Source organism: Rattus rattus, chromosome 6, assembly GCF_011064425.1.
Source record: "Rattus rattus isolate New Zealand chromosome 6, Rrattus_CSIRO_v1, whole genome shotgun sequence".
Lineage (NCBI taxonomy): Eukaryota > Metazoa > Chordata > Mammalia > Rodentia > Muridae > Rattus > Rattus rattus.
In genome coordinates, this window is record NC_046159.1 from 151,954,136 (window position 1) to 151,972,843 (window position 18,708).

An 18,708-nucleotide genomic window follows, 5' to 3' on the forward strand; every position below is an offset into this window, starting at 1 on the left:
CTTTCAAGTCTTTAACTATGGTTTCTTTTCTTTCTGAATACATCTTAAGTAGCCGCTTCAAAGCTTTGTCTCAGAAATCTACCCAGGTCCACTCAGAATCACTTCACACAGAATGAATTTTTTTTCTCCCAATGAAAGAGGTGACTCTTTTTTGATATTCATGTGTGTCTCATGTTTTGTTGAAAACTGAACATTTTAGATAAGAAATAATACCAGCTCCAGAGTCTCATTTTCTATCTTAAAGATTTTTTTTAAGAAAATTGATTGAACTTTAACTGATGGTGCATGGCTGCTGATGTCTGTGCTCATTTTTATAGTTACTATCATTTTTTTTATTTTATTTCACGTGTATTGGTGTTTTGCTTGCATACATGTCTGTGTAGATCTGGAGTTACAGACAATTGTGAGCCACCATGTGGATGACTGGGAATTGAACTCAGGACCTCAAGAAGAGCATTCAGTGCTCTTAATCACTGAGCCATCTCTCCAGCCCATATTATTCTCGTCTTAAATCTTAGCCTGGTTTTTAAAGACTCCAAGTCTTCATACACTAGCAGTTGGAGCACATTATGCTCCAACACATCAAATCCTGAGGTCGCTATCCTCTGACATCCCCTTAAGTCTGTTCAGGGTTTACCTTTTAACCCCTCGTCCTCTTTGATTCTCATCTCTCTGTTGTTGAGCTACGTGGAGGCTTACCTAGCACTTGTCACTTCCAGGACACCCCTGTTCTGTTTCTCACTGTTTGCAACCTTGGACCAGGAGAAAATGAGTCTCTGTGCTAATTCCGCATGAGCTTCCCATTTTCAGGAATACTCCTGTCTCTTCGTCTTGAGTCTTCTCCCTCCAGCAAAAGGTTCTCCTGCCTCAGTTTCGGTCCCGCCCTAGTTAAAGTGATCTGCTGACAGCACGTTAGGCGAGCATAAAGGAAGCCATCCAAGCAAGAGACCGCAGACTCCCACCTTGTAGAAACTTTTATTTTTTTACTAATTAAATATATTTAATAATTCGATGCATATACAACAATGCGTTTTGATTATTCTTACCACCTATGCTTTCTAGTCTCTTTTCTGCCCTTGTTAACCCCTCTTCCTGAAAGAATCCTTTTCCCACATTCCTGTCTTTTTTGTTTGTTTGTTTGTTTTGTTTTGTGACTTGATGAGTTTAATCCAGGCCTACTGGATGTATGACAATAGGTCTGGATCCATTGGAGTAGAGTGAGCTCACCAGTGGGTACCCCAGCAGACCACCCACAGAACATCCCCTCCCTGCTGCCCCCACCTTTAGTGGAGCACAATAAAACAAATTTCCTTTCCCGCATGTATTGATTTATCATAGTCTCCAACTCAGGAGGCATTGGGGGGGACCTGACAGCCAAGGCTACTGGGGCAGCAGGTGGATGAGTTTAGCATCTTCACTCTTCCCTTTCCCCATATGCAGTTTCCAGTCTTCTCTCCGATCTGCTGCAGACTATTGTGGCCCCTCCTACTTACTTCAGATGCTATTCTCAGGGGACGAGCAGGTTTTGGTGGTGTATCCCATTCTCCTCCCATTCTAGCCTATCCTCATTCCTAAGTGCCAACCCTTAATACTTAGATATATATTTTGCTCCCCACAAACTGACCAAAAGCCACATTGCAGAAGGCAACAGCTACAGAACTCATTGAACACGGAGAAGTTGAGTTGGTACACACACGGAGACTTCACCCCTGCATTCTAACGTCTTTGGTACAGGAAGGTGGTCTGTACACACCGAAGGAGAGGCATAAACAGCAACTCAACTACAAGCCCCTTGATCTGCAATGGCGTGTGGCCTGCAAGCTGTGCTGGTGCAGTGGCAGTACAAAGCTGGTGGGAGCGACTAGCCAATATGTGATGTAACTTTAGGCCCACTCCACAAGATGGAACCCTCACCTAATTCTACTTGAGTGACTAAGACCTTGAGACTCCACAGCCCAGGGACCTAGGGCAAAACCAAATAGTACTGATCTACTAAAAGAACACAGTGACTAAAATGGCTCTTAATGACATTCAGCCACACCCATAGATCAGTACCTTTCTCAGTCATCATCGGAGAAGCTTCCTCCTGTAGCAGATGGGAAAACACACAGAAACTCAGCCAGATATTATACAGAGAATAAGCGACTGACCTTGGAACACTCTGTCCTAAGCAGGTCATCTCCATCAAATTCCTAACTCTTGGGTAGAAGAGTTAGAAAGGATGTAAAAACCAGAGTGCATGGAGACACCAAGAAATCAAGACTCCGAGTCACAGGGACTGATGCACTCATGAACTCACGTGAAAGGCAACAGGCACAGGGCCTGCATGGGTACACACCAGAGGGGGTCCTGGAGCTGAAAAGGGGGGTAGACACAAGCCCTCATCCCTGACCCAGAAGATCTCTCAATCCCTTAGAAGCCAGTTTGTTTTCTAATGAAAGGCAAAAAGGGGGTGGATCCGGTAGGAGGAGATGGGGAAGGACTATGAGGAGTAAAAGGGGGAGAATCAGTAATCAGGGTATACTATGTGAGAAAAAAAAGCCAACTTCAATGAAAGGAAAAAAATAAATGGAATTTTAACAGGCCTAATCATACGGCATGTCTGAGTATTGTCCTTTTATCTCCTTGTCAATATTATTTTATTATAAACCCCACTAAAGTGCACTTTCTCCTCATTCAGATGAGATATAATGGTTATTTAAAATAAAATAATCCACGGAATTTAAATAAAGCTTAAATATGACTATAAGTTTAGGAAATGCTTGGAAAGCAAGTTAAAACTAAAGGTTGTTAGAATTGAAAATAAATATAGTGGACTTTATTAAACATCTCAGTTGTTCACTCAGCTCCTTGATATGACGTGCTACGGTTTTATTTATAGGCTCACAATTTGCCTGAGCCATTTCCACCTCTGTTCTCTTCCTGAAAACAGCATGGAGAAAATAGGAGCTTCTCTTTCAACTCAGATCTGGGGGATGTCAAGACGAATGCCCTGTCAGGGCTGCTGCGTGGGACAGAACCGCTGCCAGCCAGGGATGATCGTGCGGTGTAGATCAGAAGGAAACGGCCGTGATTATGAACTGCCGAGAGTTTGAATGGCTTCTGCAGCAGAACCCGGAAGGCATTAAAGTGTGCCCTCACACCCAGAGTACTGAATCATTAGTGTTAGCATTTATGTATGACTATGGCGAGAAACCACCTTACCAATAGGTTTTCTTATTATTCAGAAGGGCATTGGGATTGTAAGATCTTAAAATATGGGCTATGTTAGCTGGAGAGATTCTTAAAAATCTGAACCTGAGATTTCAGACACCCAAATGATTGCAGAACAGGGAGACAAGATATGTATTTAAATATGCTCATCGCAGAGAATCCAAGTAGCAGTGCCTGCTAGTCTGATCCCCACATTGAAGGTGTGCATTTTCTGTGAGCTTTACCTTTTCTGGAAAAGTCCATAAGATGGTTTCAGAATGAAGGGTGGATTTTTTTTTACATATATGCATTTGTTTTACGTATGTTTGTTTGTTTGACTAGGGTGGCACACTCATGTCCAGTAGGTACACATGTGGAGATCAGAGGATATCTTTCAGGGTCCTACTTTCTCCTTCCACCATGTGGATTCTGGGAACCAACACGGGTCATAAAGCCTCTTTATCTGCAGAGCCATCTTACCTGGACCTCAATTTGCTCTTGACTTTTTGAGAGCGCCGAGACAGTCGGGCCATCTGATTGCCGCTACTAGCCCAGTGATTGAGTAATAAGTTGTAGTCCTGATTTCTAAAATTCCTGAAGGAAACTAAAAAGGGCCAAGGGGAGAGGAGAGAGCATTAGGGGTGAAGAGAGCTTAATCATTAGAATCTTTGTATTCTTCAATGAGATCTAATGACCTTGGGTAGTATAACTCTAAAAATCTATTAACCGACTGAATTTAGCAATCCTCACTTTCTTTAGGACCGTGATCATAAGCAATGACTCATCTGAAAATGCTAGGCATCCACTGCGTACAAAATTACACCTATGCAATTTCAGAAAGTTTTAAATAAATTGTCCGCCTTGCCTTAATCTGATAAGTCTCCTATTTTTTCAAATAATGGTTTCTCTCTTTTACATTTTCTAAAGAAGTCATTGTAGTCTTTGTAAAATAGAATTTTCTATAGCATGGACCTTAGAATGTATTTTCTGTTCTTTCTTCCTCACCACATTCCAGAGAGGGGAAAGGGAGTCCTCGAGAGCCTGGCTTAGCCAGCAAGGCTCCATCCTCTGTGCTGCAGCAGGGTAGCTTGTGATCAAAGATCTTGGTTCTTTATTTCACGTCAGACCTTAGTGGGGGTCACACAACCCAACTATTGTTCTGTTTCTCTATCTCTTATAGTCCTAACTAGCATGTCCTGAGACAGTTTGTGAAGACTGAGTTTCATTCCTGACCCTCTGTGGCGGTCAGTGAAAATCATTTTCAACAGTGAGATTTGAGATTTGAGCATTCAGTGTTTCTAATTCTATGCTGTCAATGACAGACTTCTACCAGTTAATTTAACACTTATGAATCATACTATAGTTTCAAAATACCTTTCTATCAATAGCAACATTGTAGCATGAATCAGGCTAGTTTTGTTATTTCCTCCTCCCCCAAACAGCTATCCTGGTGACAGAGGATGATTTCAGAGTCTCACATATGTTTTGTTATTCAAACTCTTGAAGTCTGTCTATATCAGTGGTTCCCAGATGGCGGGTTGTGACTCTATGGGGATTGAACGACTCTTTCCCAGGCTGCATATCAGATATCGTACATATCAGACATTCATATTATAATTCATAGTAGTAGCAAGATTGCAGTTATGAAGTAGCAGTGGAAGTGATTTTATGGTTGGGGTCACTGCAACCTGAGGAACTGCATTAAAGGGTCATAGCATTAGGAAGGTTGAGAACCACTGATCGATATGGTGGTGCAAGTCAAAAGATTTTAGATGAAGGATGGGATCAATCTTACCTGTGGGGTTTCTAGGTGCTAAGGTCAATCGCCAGTGGCAGGGCAGGTTGAAGAATGGTAGAGAACTCGTGCTTGGATGGCACAGTGGAATTTATCATTCTGGCTCATCCATAGTTCTTAGAGTCTGGGAAGACCCTACTTTAGCCCGAAAATCTGCTATAGTACAAGACGCTGTGAAAGTCTATTGCCATGGTCTAGTTCATGTCTTATTGATCCTAACTTGAAGGGGAAAATGATGAATTCTTCGGGGAATGCACAGGAGCACTTTAAACTAACAGCATGCCAACTCTGGACTGTTCTCAGTGGTTGTTGACAAGAGCGGACACCATTGAATGTGCCTGTTGGTATATGGATTCCGAGCACAAACCTGGAGGCGATCCCAAACCTGGAATAAGAATAAGGCTTTCCTTTGGCGTGCCTCAAATAGAAAAGCTCTTTGACTCACAACCTTTGAGTCTGAGTCATTCACCAGTCTTTTCTTTGTCCTGGAAGGCAATTTAGGCATCAAGATACAAACAGGCTTTTTCATTCGCAGCTTTCTCTTCTCAGCAACCTCCAAACTCAATCCCAGGAACAGTAAGGGTTTTTTTTAAGGTATTGATTTCAAAGAAAGACCACTTTTTATAAGCATGGTTAGGGGAGTTGAGGGCTTGGGAGCATCATTAGAAATTACTGTCCTTTCTTGCCTTGAAGCTTTCTCTGCCCTAGGACTGCCTGCCAACTGGCCCTACAAATCTTATTACTGGCTTCTTTTCTCCCTCCCAAGTTAAAATGCTGATTTACCAGCAGCCTTAGGGGAATTCAGAAATGAAACCTAACAGAAGTTCTGACCCCTCAATACCACCAAGCACATAGATGTATCTACTTGAGTTATATTTTTAAAGACATAATGTGTCCTCATCTAGGTCACCCTCTACATCTGTCCTAAATCGCTTTGATATTTTAAAGGATTTCTGAAAGGTTATAGCTACACCTGATAGGAATTCTGGCTTACCTCAGCAACCACATTCCCTGATCTGTCTAACGATGTCCTCTTTTCAAAACCCTGCTCCACGGATCTTGAACTGTAATACCGCAGCTGGATGCATAGGAAACGCTCCCCGTGGAATCCCCACACTTGCGCTTTCAAATCTTCCACAGTTGCAGCAGAAGCTCCTCCTTTACCTTCTGTGTCCCTTATCCAAAGGCCTCTTCCTCTCCCCCCTCCCATGATTGCACATCCTGGGGGTATCAGATCAAGAGCATAATTCATCTCCATCATTAGACTTTGCGTCCATTTTTACTGAACGGCCTTTTACATAGTGCAAACTTTGGGATGAAAGTCTATGGGTGCATTCTTCCATCTGCTCAAAGAATCCAGCACTCGTGGACTTTAAAATTACCAAAATCTATCCCTACTATTGAGCATTCTGGGTTCACTATTCAGTTCAGACGGAACAAAACAGTGACCGATGGCAGTAGAAGAAGTAGAGATAGAAATGAACCACTCGCTTCAAAAGGACTGTTAAGAGAGCAGTGGCAAGAATGCAGAAAGGAAGGGAAAGAAGGAGACAGTACAAAGTACACGTTAACTGTGCAAGAGATTGTTTGCAAACGAGTCAGGGAAGTTAGGCTAAAAACAATGCTCCGGTTAACCCCGAGCTTTCGGTTGTGGGAGAGATGGAAATACTTCCGCGTTAAGACACACATCCCTCTTTCTCTTTAGCACATGCTAGCTGCCAATGAGTATTTGTGCAATAAGTAGGACACCTGCTAAGTTATCCGATGTTTTCAAACAAACTCTAAAATCTGTGACAATTACTTCTGTGCATGCAGGTCCCATCTATTGCAAGCTCCGAGGGAGAGAAAAGGGTTTGACTTCAAGAGAAGCTTGGGGGCTTCCATTGGCCATAGCTCATTTGGTTGCATAGTGGGAAAGTGGGACAAGAAACAATAGAGGATCACCCTCCAGGTGTGACTTCTACATTATTATGTGACAGACTTCTGCCCAACTTCTCCTGTCTCCATCTGTCAACCTGAGGTCACCTAAGAGTTAGCCAGGGGCAATTTTGTGGTTTTGACAGGGACGCCTCCCTGGGGCAACCTCATCTCCCTTCCTTTCTTGCCTACACCTGCCATACTGCTGCCTCTTTTTTTCTCTGCAGAGATGCAGAGGTCAAAGCACGTTCCAGTGCGGTGATGAAAAGCTCTCAGGATCAGCCTCGTGGCCCGCAGCACACCCTCCAGGATCCAGGGAGTGCCTCTAGGATTCCTGTGGGCGCGCTCTTAGATTCCCCCAACTCCAGGGCTGCTTCTCTGGCTCTGACACTTCGGGAGCATCTCCGGGTAGCTGCGGTCCTCTGCGCCCCGGGGCACCAGCAGATCCCTCAGGAAAGAGTCAAAGGCGGGAAGAAGAGTGGGGGTCGTGAGGGCTCGCACGCTTCAGCTGCAGCAGCTGCAGCAGCGGGCAGAGGAGTGGAGGGTGCGGAGCAGGGCTGGAGTCGGGGCCAGGAGGGAGGGAAGAGGCGGGCGGGAGGCTGTGCCTGGTGAGCCGGAGGGGTGCTCCACGTTCCCCCGCCCTCCTTCCGGGAGCGAGGATGCAGACTCGAGAACTGGTGCTTCTGGGCTGAGGCGGAGGCAGGGGAATTGCAACGCGCGCGGCTCGGCGAGTGTGTCTCCTGCGCGCCGAGAGGCGGGGGGAGGCGGAGGACCGGGAGGCGGAGGAGGAGGAGGGGGAGAATGCCCGGAGCCGCCGCCGCCGCCGCCGCGATGCTCCCGGCTCAGGAGGCTGCCAAGCTGTACCACACCAACTATGTGCGGAACTCGCGGGCCATCGGCGTGCTGTGGGCCATCTTCACCATCTGCTTTGCCATCGTCAACGTGGTGTGCTTCATCCAGCCCTACTGGATCGGCGACGGCGTGGACACCCCGCAAGCCGGCTATTTCGGGCTCTTCCACTACTGCATCGGTAACGGCTTCTCCCGGGAGCTGACCTGCAGGGGTAGCTTCACGGACTTCTCCACGCTGCCCTCGGGCGCCTTCAAAGCCGCCTCCTTCTTCATCGGTCTCTCCATGATGCTCATCATCGCCTGCATCGTTTGCTTTACCCTCTTCTTCTTCTGCAACACAGCCACCGTGTACAAGATCTGTGCTTGGATGCAGCTCACCTCCGGTGAGTGCGCGCTCACCTCCACAGAGGCTGAGGACCCCTGGGTGTCCGAGCTCGAGAGAGGCTGGAGTGGGAGGGACCGCTTCCTGAGCTCTGCCTGTCCGGGACAACTTAATCCTCTCTCAGGCTGAGGGTGTGGAAGGAGGAACCCTCGGTTCCTCAACCTTGGCGCTGGCGCCAGATTCCCCAGGCGTTTTCGAACCTTTTGGATGCTAGGAACGCCACCCAGAGGGACACCCCGGAGGCGGTGCGGTTATTGGGGGGAGTCCGCTCAGAACTAATGATGGGGTAGGGGAGCAGAGAAGTGACCCCTTAGAGGCCGGGCTCCGTGTGTGTGTGTGTGTGTGTGTGTGTGTGTGTGTGTGTGTGTGTGTGTGTGTGTGTGTGTTTATGTGTGCGTGTGCGCGCGCTGGGGACTAGGGGCGACTGCTACAAGAGGGTGAAAAGAGGATTTAGAGACGTTGTAGTAGGAGCAAGCCAACCTGTTCAGTCTTTCCCTGGGATTATTTCCGCCTTTGCTTCAGGGTGTGTGCGTGTTGGGGGGGGGCGCGTAAATTTGTCTTGGGCAACCATAAATATTTTATCATCCATCTGGCGATGAGTAAATCCTAATTTTGTTTAGGCACTACCCCCCACCCCCGTTTTTCTTAAAAAGAAAAAAAATGTAGCTTAGAGTGTTCCTTAGCAGTTCCCCAAATGCCACACCTCCCGCGTCTCCTTGCCAGCCAAGGTCCTTCCATTTCATCGCTAAACAGACAGGGAGTCTCGAGGGAATCAGGATTTCTTAAGATCTCATTTGGGAGAAGTGGTGTTGGGAAAGCAGGTGAAAAGAACACCCCTTTCCTCAGCAGGGGTGACCTCTCCTCCATACAGCGTAGGTAGGTGGTTACCAGCTGAGGGATGTGAAAGGACACCCCTCCCCACTTCCGCCAGGAGCAAAGTTACTTTCAATTAAGAAAGAATGAGAGTGCCTTCTCTGCTGCCTTTGAAGAGTCCGGAAACAAACCTGCTCTTCCTGCACTTCTGTTGCCCCTTTCTGTCATCTCCCTGCCTTGAGTCTAAGTCAAGGGTCCTGGGTTTTGACACATTAATGAAGCCCTTTGGGGAGGGATCTCGAATGTCCCCAGCAGTTAGACATCTTTATTTATGATTTATTAGTATCATTATTTAAGTATTGTGCCCTTAAGGGATTGTTTACTCTATTTTTTCGAAAGCTTCCGGGAGAGATTTAATTACTGAGCTTATCAGAATGTGTAAGACGAGGAAATGCTTAAAGATGCCAGGCCATGCTAAAGTTCCCGTTGTCATTCTGTGAGCCTGGGTCCCTCTGTGCAACACAGGCTGGCCTCCAATTCCTGGTATGCTCACCTCAGCCTTCTAGTGTTGGGATCACAGGATCTATAACGGTATCTGCAAAGGTTCTCAATCTGGTTAGTTTCATCATGGGGGCTTAACGTGGGCTGAAGTGCTTGTTTGTGCTTTGTCTCTCTAAATTGCATTTGCGTTCACTGTGGAAGTTTGTGAGAAGCATGAAGGAGCGTTCTGTCGCCCTCCTGCATGTAATGAGCTTATTACCTTCCCTCTCTCCCCTCCCCAACTAGAGTAAATCCCTAGCTCTGTGTCTACACTGTCCTTAATCCCATCGGTGTTCGGGAGCAGAGTGACTGAGATTTGCCGTCGACCTTTTCATTCTGCTCCTCCACGATACTTTCTCTGGTTTGACTTTGAAGAGAACAGGACACACAGGCTGCAAATGTTTCAGGGAAAGACTTGACCCTACGCTGCTAATTTTAATTCTTCTCAGTTAAGTGATGACCTATTTAGGCCGGTGATTGGAGTTAGATTGTTTTTCAAAGGTCTCGGAGTTGTTTGTGGGTACTTCTCCAAAAACACATAGTTGAGTCTTTTATTTTGTTGAGGTTTTATATTCTAAAACTGCGTTTTTAAGTAAAAATAAAGGAAGCAAACTACCTTTGGAGAAAATGATCACTTTTGAAGTAGCATAAACTTCAGACTGTACAGTGTGGTCTTTTACTTTTCCAGCAGTGTATCACACAGAACACGATAAACCCTGCACACATGCTGTGATGTCTGAGTATATGACATAAATGTACCATTTTCATTTCCATACCATTAAATGTGCTGAAAGTTTTTGTACTGCGGTGTGTATGAGAGAATTTTCTTCATCAAGAGAATTAAATATCCCTAAATATTATACCTTTAAAAGCCTTTGAAATTTGTTATTTTGCTCTGTTTTCAGTTATTAACCAACTATATTAATAAAGTAATCAATTATGCAGAGAAATCAATTAAGAAGTATGCGAATTGTATTTACAGATTTTAAAGAAATGTGATGAGACCTAGGAGATATTTGTGAAGAATGCTATATTCAATGTGGTTTTTAGTTTTTGTTTTTTTTTTTTAACCTTCAGGGGTGTGAGAAATGGGAGATAGTACATAATGTAATAAACATTGTCCGAGAGTGATGAACTCAGGATGTCTCCTTCTAGTGCTCTGTAACGTTGCATAAGCTTTTCATGTTTATAGTCTAACTACCCAGAATAATCTTAAGGGAAACTTTCTAAATATGAAAGGTGAGACTTAGTGTAGCATTTGATTATTGGATAACCTTTACCCTTAATTTGAAGCTAGCTAGCCTAGCTTGTGTGTGTGGCTATCTAATCATTTTAATATGGTAGCATTGGAAGTCAGGTAAAGTATCCAGTCCTACATGAAGGGATACATCACAATGATGAATGTAGACTGTTTTGTAGTAGTATGATGCCTAGAACGTTTTAAGGAGCCTGGTGCAGTGATGGACACCTCTAATTTAAGCACTAGGGACGCAGAGGCAGGTGGATATATCTGTGAGTTGGAAGCCAGCCAGGACTACATAATAAGTCCCAGGACAAAACAAAACAAAACACCAAAAATGAACAAATCAAACCAAACCAAACCAAAATAATGAAAAAGAAGGAGGAAGAGGAGGAGGAGGGGGAGGGGAAGAGGGGAGGGGAGGGGGAAGAGGAGGAGGAAGAAGGGGATCATAAGCAACAACAACAACAATAACAATAACAACAACTTTATAATGGTTCTGGAAAAGGAATAAGAAATATATTCAATTTATTAGATCTGCACTTGATCTTAGCCAAAAGGCTGAGAAGCAATTAATTTATTAGATCTGAAATGGTAATTTCCACTTGTCTGTATATGTGGCACTCATATTGGTAAGGTGAAAAGCTTGTGCCTTCCCACCACACCCCTTTAAACTATTGCCAATCAGAAGCCAGAGACCAGGAAAAGCAGCGTTAGTAACTAATGATACTCTGCCCTTTGCAGTAATCTTAGATGCATGGACTATACCTACTTCAAAGACTGGGGACGTAACATAATGTATGAGGTAAATCATGACAACCAGAGATGCAAGCCTTTCCCACATCTTCAGACAAGAAACTCTTTGAAAGGAAAAGAGAAACTTGTTTTTCTTTTTTGTGATTTCTATAACACTGAAAGGTGAAAGAATATATCTGTAATTATCAAACGAGAAAATGAAGTCCTGTTTCTTCCTTAAATCTACAGAGAGGGAAACTTTACTCCCCAAAAGCTCCAGTCCCTGTTTTATTGTCTGTAGAAGTGTTTCAATGTTTCCAAGCCCAGGAGTAGTGGAATCTTACAGAGATGTTGTGTTTGCTCGTTTCACTGATTATAGATCCTATCTTAAGTTGTTTCTAGAAGCTTATGTGGCCAAGGGAATATTTCCTTTTTCATCAACTAAGGTATGATAGAATTTAAGGCTTTGCCTCTGCCGTAGACTTCTGGGAGGAAGAGAGCTAACAAGGAAGTATTCACTTTTATCCAGGATGTGGAGGGATCTCACCCAGGTTGGGTTTTCTTACTCCGCAGACATTGGAATACAAGTGGGCTTCATTTCCCCCAGCCCATCTTGAGCTCATCATTCCGAGTGTCTGCAGGAAGCATCACCACGGTGGCAAGGCAGTGTAGTGAGGTGCTGGGTTGCTTGCTCAGTGCCTCCCAGCTTCTCTGCCTTAGTTTCCTCAAAAGTATTTAGGCACCTTACTTTCTCCACTCTTTTTTAGGTGTGACAAGAGTCACCAAAGGTCGTTACTATCATTCCAAATCTGTATGGGCTTTGCAGTGTTATCTGTTCGCCATTTGAAATTAAAGATTGCCTGCGTGCTTGTTCCCTGTCTGTCTTCCCCAGAGCATTGAACATCAGACCTCACTTTTTTCTTTATATGATAGAGAAGCCAAGAACATACATTAAAAGGGATTAAAAGATCCATGGTCACAGCCTGGTTCTGGAACTTACTTCCTTAGCAAGTAAACTTGTTTCTGTGCCTCCTCGGCTGCTCACCTGCAACTAGCTGTACCCACCTGGAAGACTGATGTCATCGGGTGAACCAATGTATGTAATCACTATCTGGCTCATGGAAAACCAAAACAACACTATGTGATTGTTAGAGATGCTTGCCGTTAATACTATAAATGACACACATTATATATTCAATAAGTTTTCTTCTGAGTTAATTGGTGAAGAGGAAAATGATTATTGTCTTGAAGAAAGAAGGAGGAGGTGTTAGACTTCTCACCTGCAGCAGTGAGGAGGAAATAGCTGTGAGAGTCATGGTATTCATCTTTCTCTGTGACCTCACCAGCAAGTTCACTCAGAGAGTTCTCTTCTGATCTTTAATGGCTATGGTTGTGCCTTGGTGGCCTGTTTCCTGATGAGATTTTCTTTTTCCACATGGAGGGCTCTCTAGTGGTCAGGTAGTGATCTTTATTACAACAGCAGAAAGCACTCAATCACATGTCTCAGTCTTTGGCCCATTTTCTTCTACTACCATTTATTTAGTCTTTCATGAAGAAAAACAGCGGCAAAAACAGCTGCAGGAAACAACCCCGTTCAGAATGGTGGAATTCCGTGAGAGTCTAGAGATTTGGCTGTCTTCGAAGAGCGGAATCTGTTCTGGGTTGGTTTCTTATGAACTCTAGGAGCATGCAGAAGAGAGCATGTTCTCCAGGCGTTTGAGATCCTTCCTCTGGGGTACTGGTGCATACTTACTCACACTGGACTCTGAGGGAGCTTTCGGAACCTGTTCCATGCCTGTTCAGATGTGGCATGTGCAGGGCTTGGAAGGGGCTGCTTGCAAGACAGGACAAGCTTAGCATTTTCTCAAGTGAAAGCTCAATGTTCAGAGAAATCAAAGGGCCTTGCTCTTTGGCTAGGGCTAAGCATCTGAAAGGAGAAAGCTCTTGCCTCAAGGAGAAGTGAATCCATCCAAGTTCAGTGTCAGAAAATTCCCCCAAAAGGAACAAATCCCCCCACAGGAGCATGAGAAGTGTCCCTGTAGGGGGGGGGGGGGGAGGGTGTGTGCCGTAAAAGAGGGACATCTTCGTTTCCTAACAACATCTTCTAGTTACATTTTACGTAGTGAACACACACAATTTTATCTGTCAATTTAAAAAAATTAACACCCTATAAAAAACACTTTCTATTCAGCACTCCAAACAGGCAAGAAAATGATTAGAAATAATTTTAGAAACTGTTTTGTTCCTTATATGTAGTATGACAAGGAAAGTGACAGTTGAATGAGGTTGTAAAAGATATTAATACATGTGTCAAAACAAACAATTTTTGTAACAGCAGGATTCTAAGGGAAGATGTGAGAAACATAACAGGTCCCATGTAAACCATATGACAGACATTCTGTCACGAGTCCCACTACTCTTGGTACGAAGCCCCACATTAGCTTCTCTATAGTAAAAATACCAACAATCTGTTTCTATGTTCATAAGTAACTAATACATATGACAAAAGCCTGACTAGATGTGAAATAACAGGAGCTCAGCATGAAGACACCTATCTAGCAGTTGCTGCTTTGGAAAGATGCCGTGACCTGAGAAAGAGTTCTGTAGACAGATTGGCATGCTCTACTGTCCATATCTCAGAAAAAAATCAAAGTAAACCATTTTTAAATGAAAAAATAAGCACAGAGCCTATGGCTAGGTTTGTGCACAGTGTGTGATCCAGACCACTTTTTATTGTGGTGAGAAGAGATAAGTTTGGAACACACCAGCATGAAGCAAAGAATATTCCAGAAGAATTCCAATTTACGGGTTTAATGGCATGATAACTAGAGCAATTTTAAAGTAGGATTTCTATAATATAGTTGAACTTTTGGGGTCAGCACCATCTTTAATTAATGTGAATTTTCCTTATCATAATGAGTCAACTGGAATTTTTATTTGATAGGGTGAAAGACAGATAGATTGACCTTTCCTCTTAATAACATCAGGCAGATATTAGTGCCGACAGAAAGAGGCTGTCAGCATTATTCAGATACAAATAGTAGATAAGCTATTTAATGACTTAAAGATAGTGCTGTGATGAAAATCACGGGAGCATTTGGAAGCTACATAAGAACAATCCTCAACGTCCCGGGTGCTCACATAAGTTTCGTTGTAATTAAATACAATTTGAAATCATGACTTCGCTTCTGCTCTGTTTTGTGCCTATGGCCCAGAGTCCTGGCCATTCAAAGTTTTAATCATTCTAGATGTCCTCTTAATAATCTTTCTTATATTTTCCGCTAGGATGAAATGGAAAAATGAGTGGCTTACAAGAGGAAGGACTTTTTGTTTTGTTTTGTTTTGTGTTTTTTCCCAACAGACATGAACTCTGACCTCTACCTAGAAGAATAGGGAAGGCAGACATATTTGTTTTTTTAAGATTTATTTTTATTAATGTATACCAACCCCCCCCGTGTGTGTGTGTGTGTGTGTGTGTGTGTGTGTGTGTGTGTGTGTGTGTGTGTGTATGTACTTGAGCACATGGAGACCAAAGAGAGCATCAGATCCCCTGGGGGTTGAGTTACATGTGGTGGGGGGCTGCCTGACCTGGGTGCTGAACACTGAATTCTGGTCCTCCAGAAGAGAAGCAAATGTTCTTAACCACTGAGCCATCATTTGAGCATCAGAAGGCAGACTTTTCTGAAGTAGACTTGCTGGTATGGAATTGGTCTTGCTTAATTCTGATCTTCCTTAGCCTAATGACATCAAGATCTATAGCAACAAAGGGGCTGCCTATGTGTGAGTATGAGAGGAAGATCCTAAAGATTAGTCTGAGTGACACTACTTTACCAGCATCATATCATTTTGAGGTTATGATTTATCAATGAAAAGACTAGTGGAAGAGTAAGGAAGGGTAATAAAATTAGCAGCTAATAATTGTAGACGTGAAAAATGCCCTTAACTCAGAAGTGGATCTGAAGAACTTAACTAAAACTTTCCCCATCCTTCGCCTTATTAGAAAGCAGTAGCTTAGAGTAATTTAAAGAGCCTGCGCACTTATCTAAACTACAGAATCTCATTGGCCATTGGGCTTTTGATTTAAAGATGTGGGAAGAGTGTTGTGCATGGTTCTTAGTTGGTTTCAAAGGAAATCAAGCTGCAGCACTGAGAACCTGAGGTGCGGAATGTGTTATATTCACAGGAGGTTCCATATTCAACAAACAGGAAAATTGATCAAGCTGTGGTGGACGGCAGGTACATCGAAGAAGGATACCAAAAATAAGTGGATCGTCAGTAAAAGGAGATGGTGAGGGTCAAGGTTGAATAGCCTGTGGGACTTAAGAACATCAGAGGCTGCTAAGTTTGGTATCCATCACTTAAAAATACGTTGGCACGGGACAGAAAGTGGGGAAGTACATTATGGTATGGAGCTGTGCGCAAACCCTCCTTACCAAGAGAACACCTATGGCTCCATTCCTTGTATAGGGAGCTATGCTAAACTGTAAGATCAAGCTGTTCATGAGGAGAGATGGTCAGACTTCTTGTGTGGTAGCTGGGAATGTTGAATATCAAAACAAGGCAATATAAGAACTAAAAAAGTCACTATGGGATGCAACAACGTATTCCTACGGGATGCAACAATGTATTCCTACATAGTCTCACCTTGAAAAATCTAGGTAGAGGACTGAGAGGCTAAACTGATTGTTACAGGGTCTCCAAAGGAGAAGGAGAACTTAGCAGGTACTCAGATGAGTGTGTCCACAATACATTGCAGCGCATACAGTTACACTAGATGGACTTAATTAAGTCAAGATTATTAATAATAAGTAATGCCGTGAGCATGTGTGTTTATTAACTTAGTTTTGACAAGTTGATGAACTTTCTATACTACTAATGACTTACTCTATCATACAAAATCTTTATAGAGGAAAATTCTGTATTTAGCATATGAAAAGCCATGGGTAGTGATCCTTTGACGGTTATGACATCTGTTTAATAGATTAATGATCAATACTGGCACTGGATTAAAATAGAATGAAAATGCACCGCAAATACTAAGGCTCTTATTTTTAAAATATTTTAAAACCATTTGTATGAGTACACACATGTGTGTGCATTAGGATGTACTGAAGCATATTGATAATTGTTGCCTATCCCCAGCAAGTCTGAAAGACACTTCCAGAAGTGTGAATGATTTAATATGGTTTTAGAAAAAATAATTATCCCTTCCTTAGAATTCTTTGAAAGATTTATAGCATTGATGTATAGTTATATGTTCATTAGAAGGAAGATTAGAAAAAATATACTTGACAAGAAATTTGACAATTTTTGGTATTCTCTTTTCACCTTTATTTAATATATTAATTGATTAATTAATGAATTGTTATATACCTCAGATTTTGAGTGGATTGAAAATTAGAACTATTTCCCCAGTTGGAAATATTTAATATTTAATATTGCACTATTAAAAAATTTATAAGTCTATCTTTGAGCAACAATACAGCTTTTAAAAAAAATCCACTTAAACAAGTGCATGGAACCTTGTGTCAAACAGATATAAATTCATAGACTTCTTTCTGTAAGGACACTGAAAATTAGCATATTGTTCTCTTTTATTTAATAAAAAATAATGTTACACACTGTCGAGCAATTCACACTTGCAAAATCTTAGGCTTGTTAAATGTAGCCCACAGAGGAATCCTATGTTAGTATAACTACGATCATCTTTTTAGATGAGTAAATTGAGTTTTACACTGTTCAGTGTTCTTCGGAGAGTTGTTCCTTGGTGGTGTGAAACTAGAGATGGTGACCATAAGTGTTAAATCGCAATCGCAGTTAGACATCATTTGGGCAATTAAAGTGACAGAAGAGAATCAAGAATGTGGTCACAATATTTGCACCTTGCCTAGGTAACTTACTAGCTGAATGACTTTGGTTAGGCCAACTAAATACTTCCTCATTTTCTTGGCTTGGTTTTTCTTAGGCCTATACAACTGTATACATCTTATCAGATTAGAAAAATATTTCCAAAATTATGAATATTAAAAATATTTTAACCGCTAGTCATGTTTTGTTGTGCATTTACCAAGAAATCAAATAGTAGGAAATCCTCAAATGTAGGGTAAGATTAAGGCAGAAAGGGAACAGGAACCAGCTGTAGCCTGAGAGATCGGCACCAGTGCCAGGCTCCATGGTCTAAGACAGAAACGTTTATCTTTTGGGTCCTTGGGACAATTGAATCGGACCATGAGAACAAGGAGCCCTATAGTAAGCTTTGCAAAGCTTAGCTGTCTTTGCTGTTTTATTGTTTGTACCGTCTCTGAAGAGCTCATAAATCATAAGGATTCAGTCACAGAATTCAGTGTGCAGAAACAATTGCAATCACAGTGTGCCACCTAGCAGGTGACGATTAGGCCACATGTGTGATTGATCTACTGTGTTCTGAGGATTAAGGAGGAAAATGGGGGATACATTGTATAGCATTGATTAAAAGCCAATGTGGTTCCTTTACTGAGTTTTATACATTACTAACAAAGCATATTAGCAAAGTTAAGAGTTTAACTTTGTGTTAGCAAGTCTAGTCATTGACATTTTATTTTTCTGGAGGAACAAGTAATGGGGGAGGAAAACATTTTGGAGATAATTGTGAACTCTTTCATAAACTTCAACTGGATAGACTTGAGAAAGGAAGGCATATTTTAAAAATTGTATTAAACATTTTTTAACTGTTCAAGACCTAAGTGCCTGGGACTTTATATTAAGCTCTTCCAGATGATTAATACCCTTCACTGCTGTCAAAATCAAAGTTGAATACTTCGATCTTCCATAACATCACTTAACATCAATATTTTAAAAGTACAAAGTTTGTTTTCTGTGCTATTTTCAATGGAAAACTGGGTTCCTTGGTATATTTTGTATTTTCTAGGTGAAGAAGAAAATATGGTCAAATAAAGAGTAGGGTTATTTATAAACATTTTAGTTCCTTGTATTTATTTTGCTTTTTAAAAAGTAAGCCAAAACAAACGTTTGTTGATGTCTCTTTCCACTTTACTTTGGAAATCATGAGGTCGTGGTGAAATGGAAATGTTAGTTTGCTAGGACTGCATATCTGCTTGGGACCCAAAGAAGGGTTCAACAACAGATAATGAATGTTCTGTGCTCCATGTGGTGTCAAGGTCCATTGTGTGGTGACTGTCCAGCACTACCATGGACAATGGAGCTGATCAAATAAGCCTCACCAGATTTGCCTTTGGGGCTCCAG

At 42.5% G+C, this 18,708-nt stretch overlaps 1 protein-coding gene across 3 annotated transcripts in view; it reads left to right on the forward strand.

The window, feature by feature from the left end:
- Positions 1-7,584: 7,584 nt before the first annotated feature.
- Positions 7,585-18,708, forward strand: part of Lhfpl3 (LHFPL tetraspan subfamily member 3) — a 525,961-nt gene continuing 514,837 nt past the window's right edge. For all 3 annotated transcript variants that reach the window (XM_032907095.1, XM_032907096.1, XM_032907093.1), the window contains exon 1: positions 7,585-8,138. In XM_032907095.1, coding sequence (XP_032762986.1) covers positions 7,706-8,138 — 433 coding nt within the window. In that variant the 5' untranslated portion in view covers positions 7,585-7,705. The remainder of the gene's footprint in view (positions 8,139-18,708) is intronic.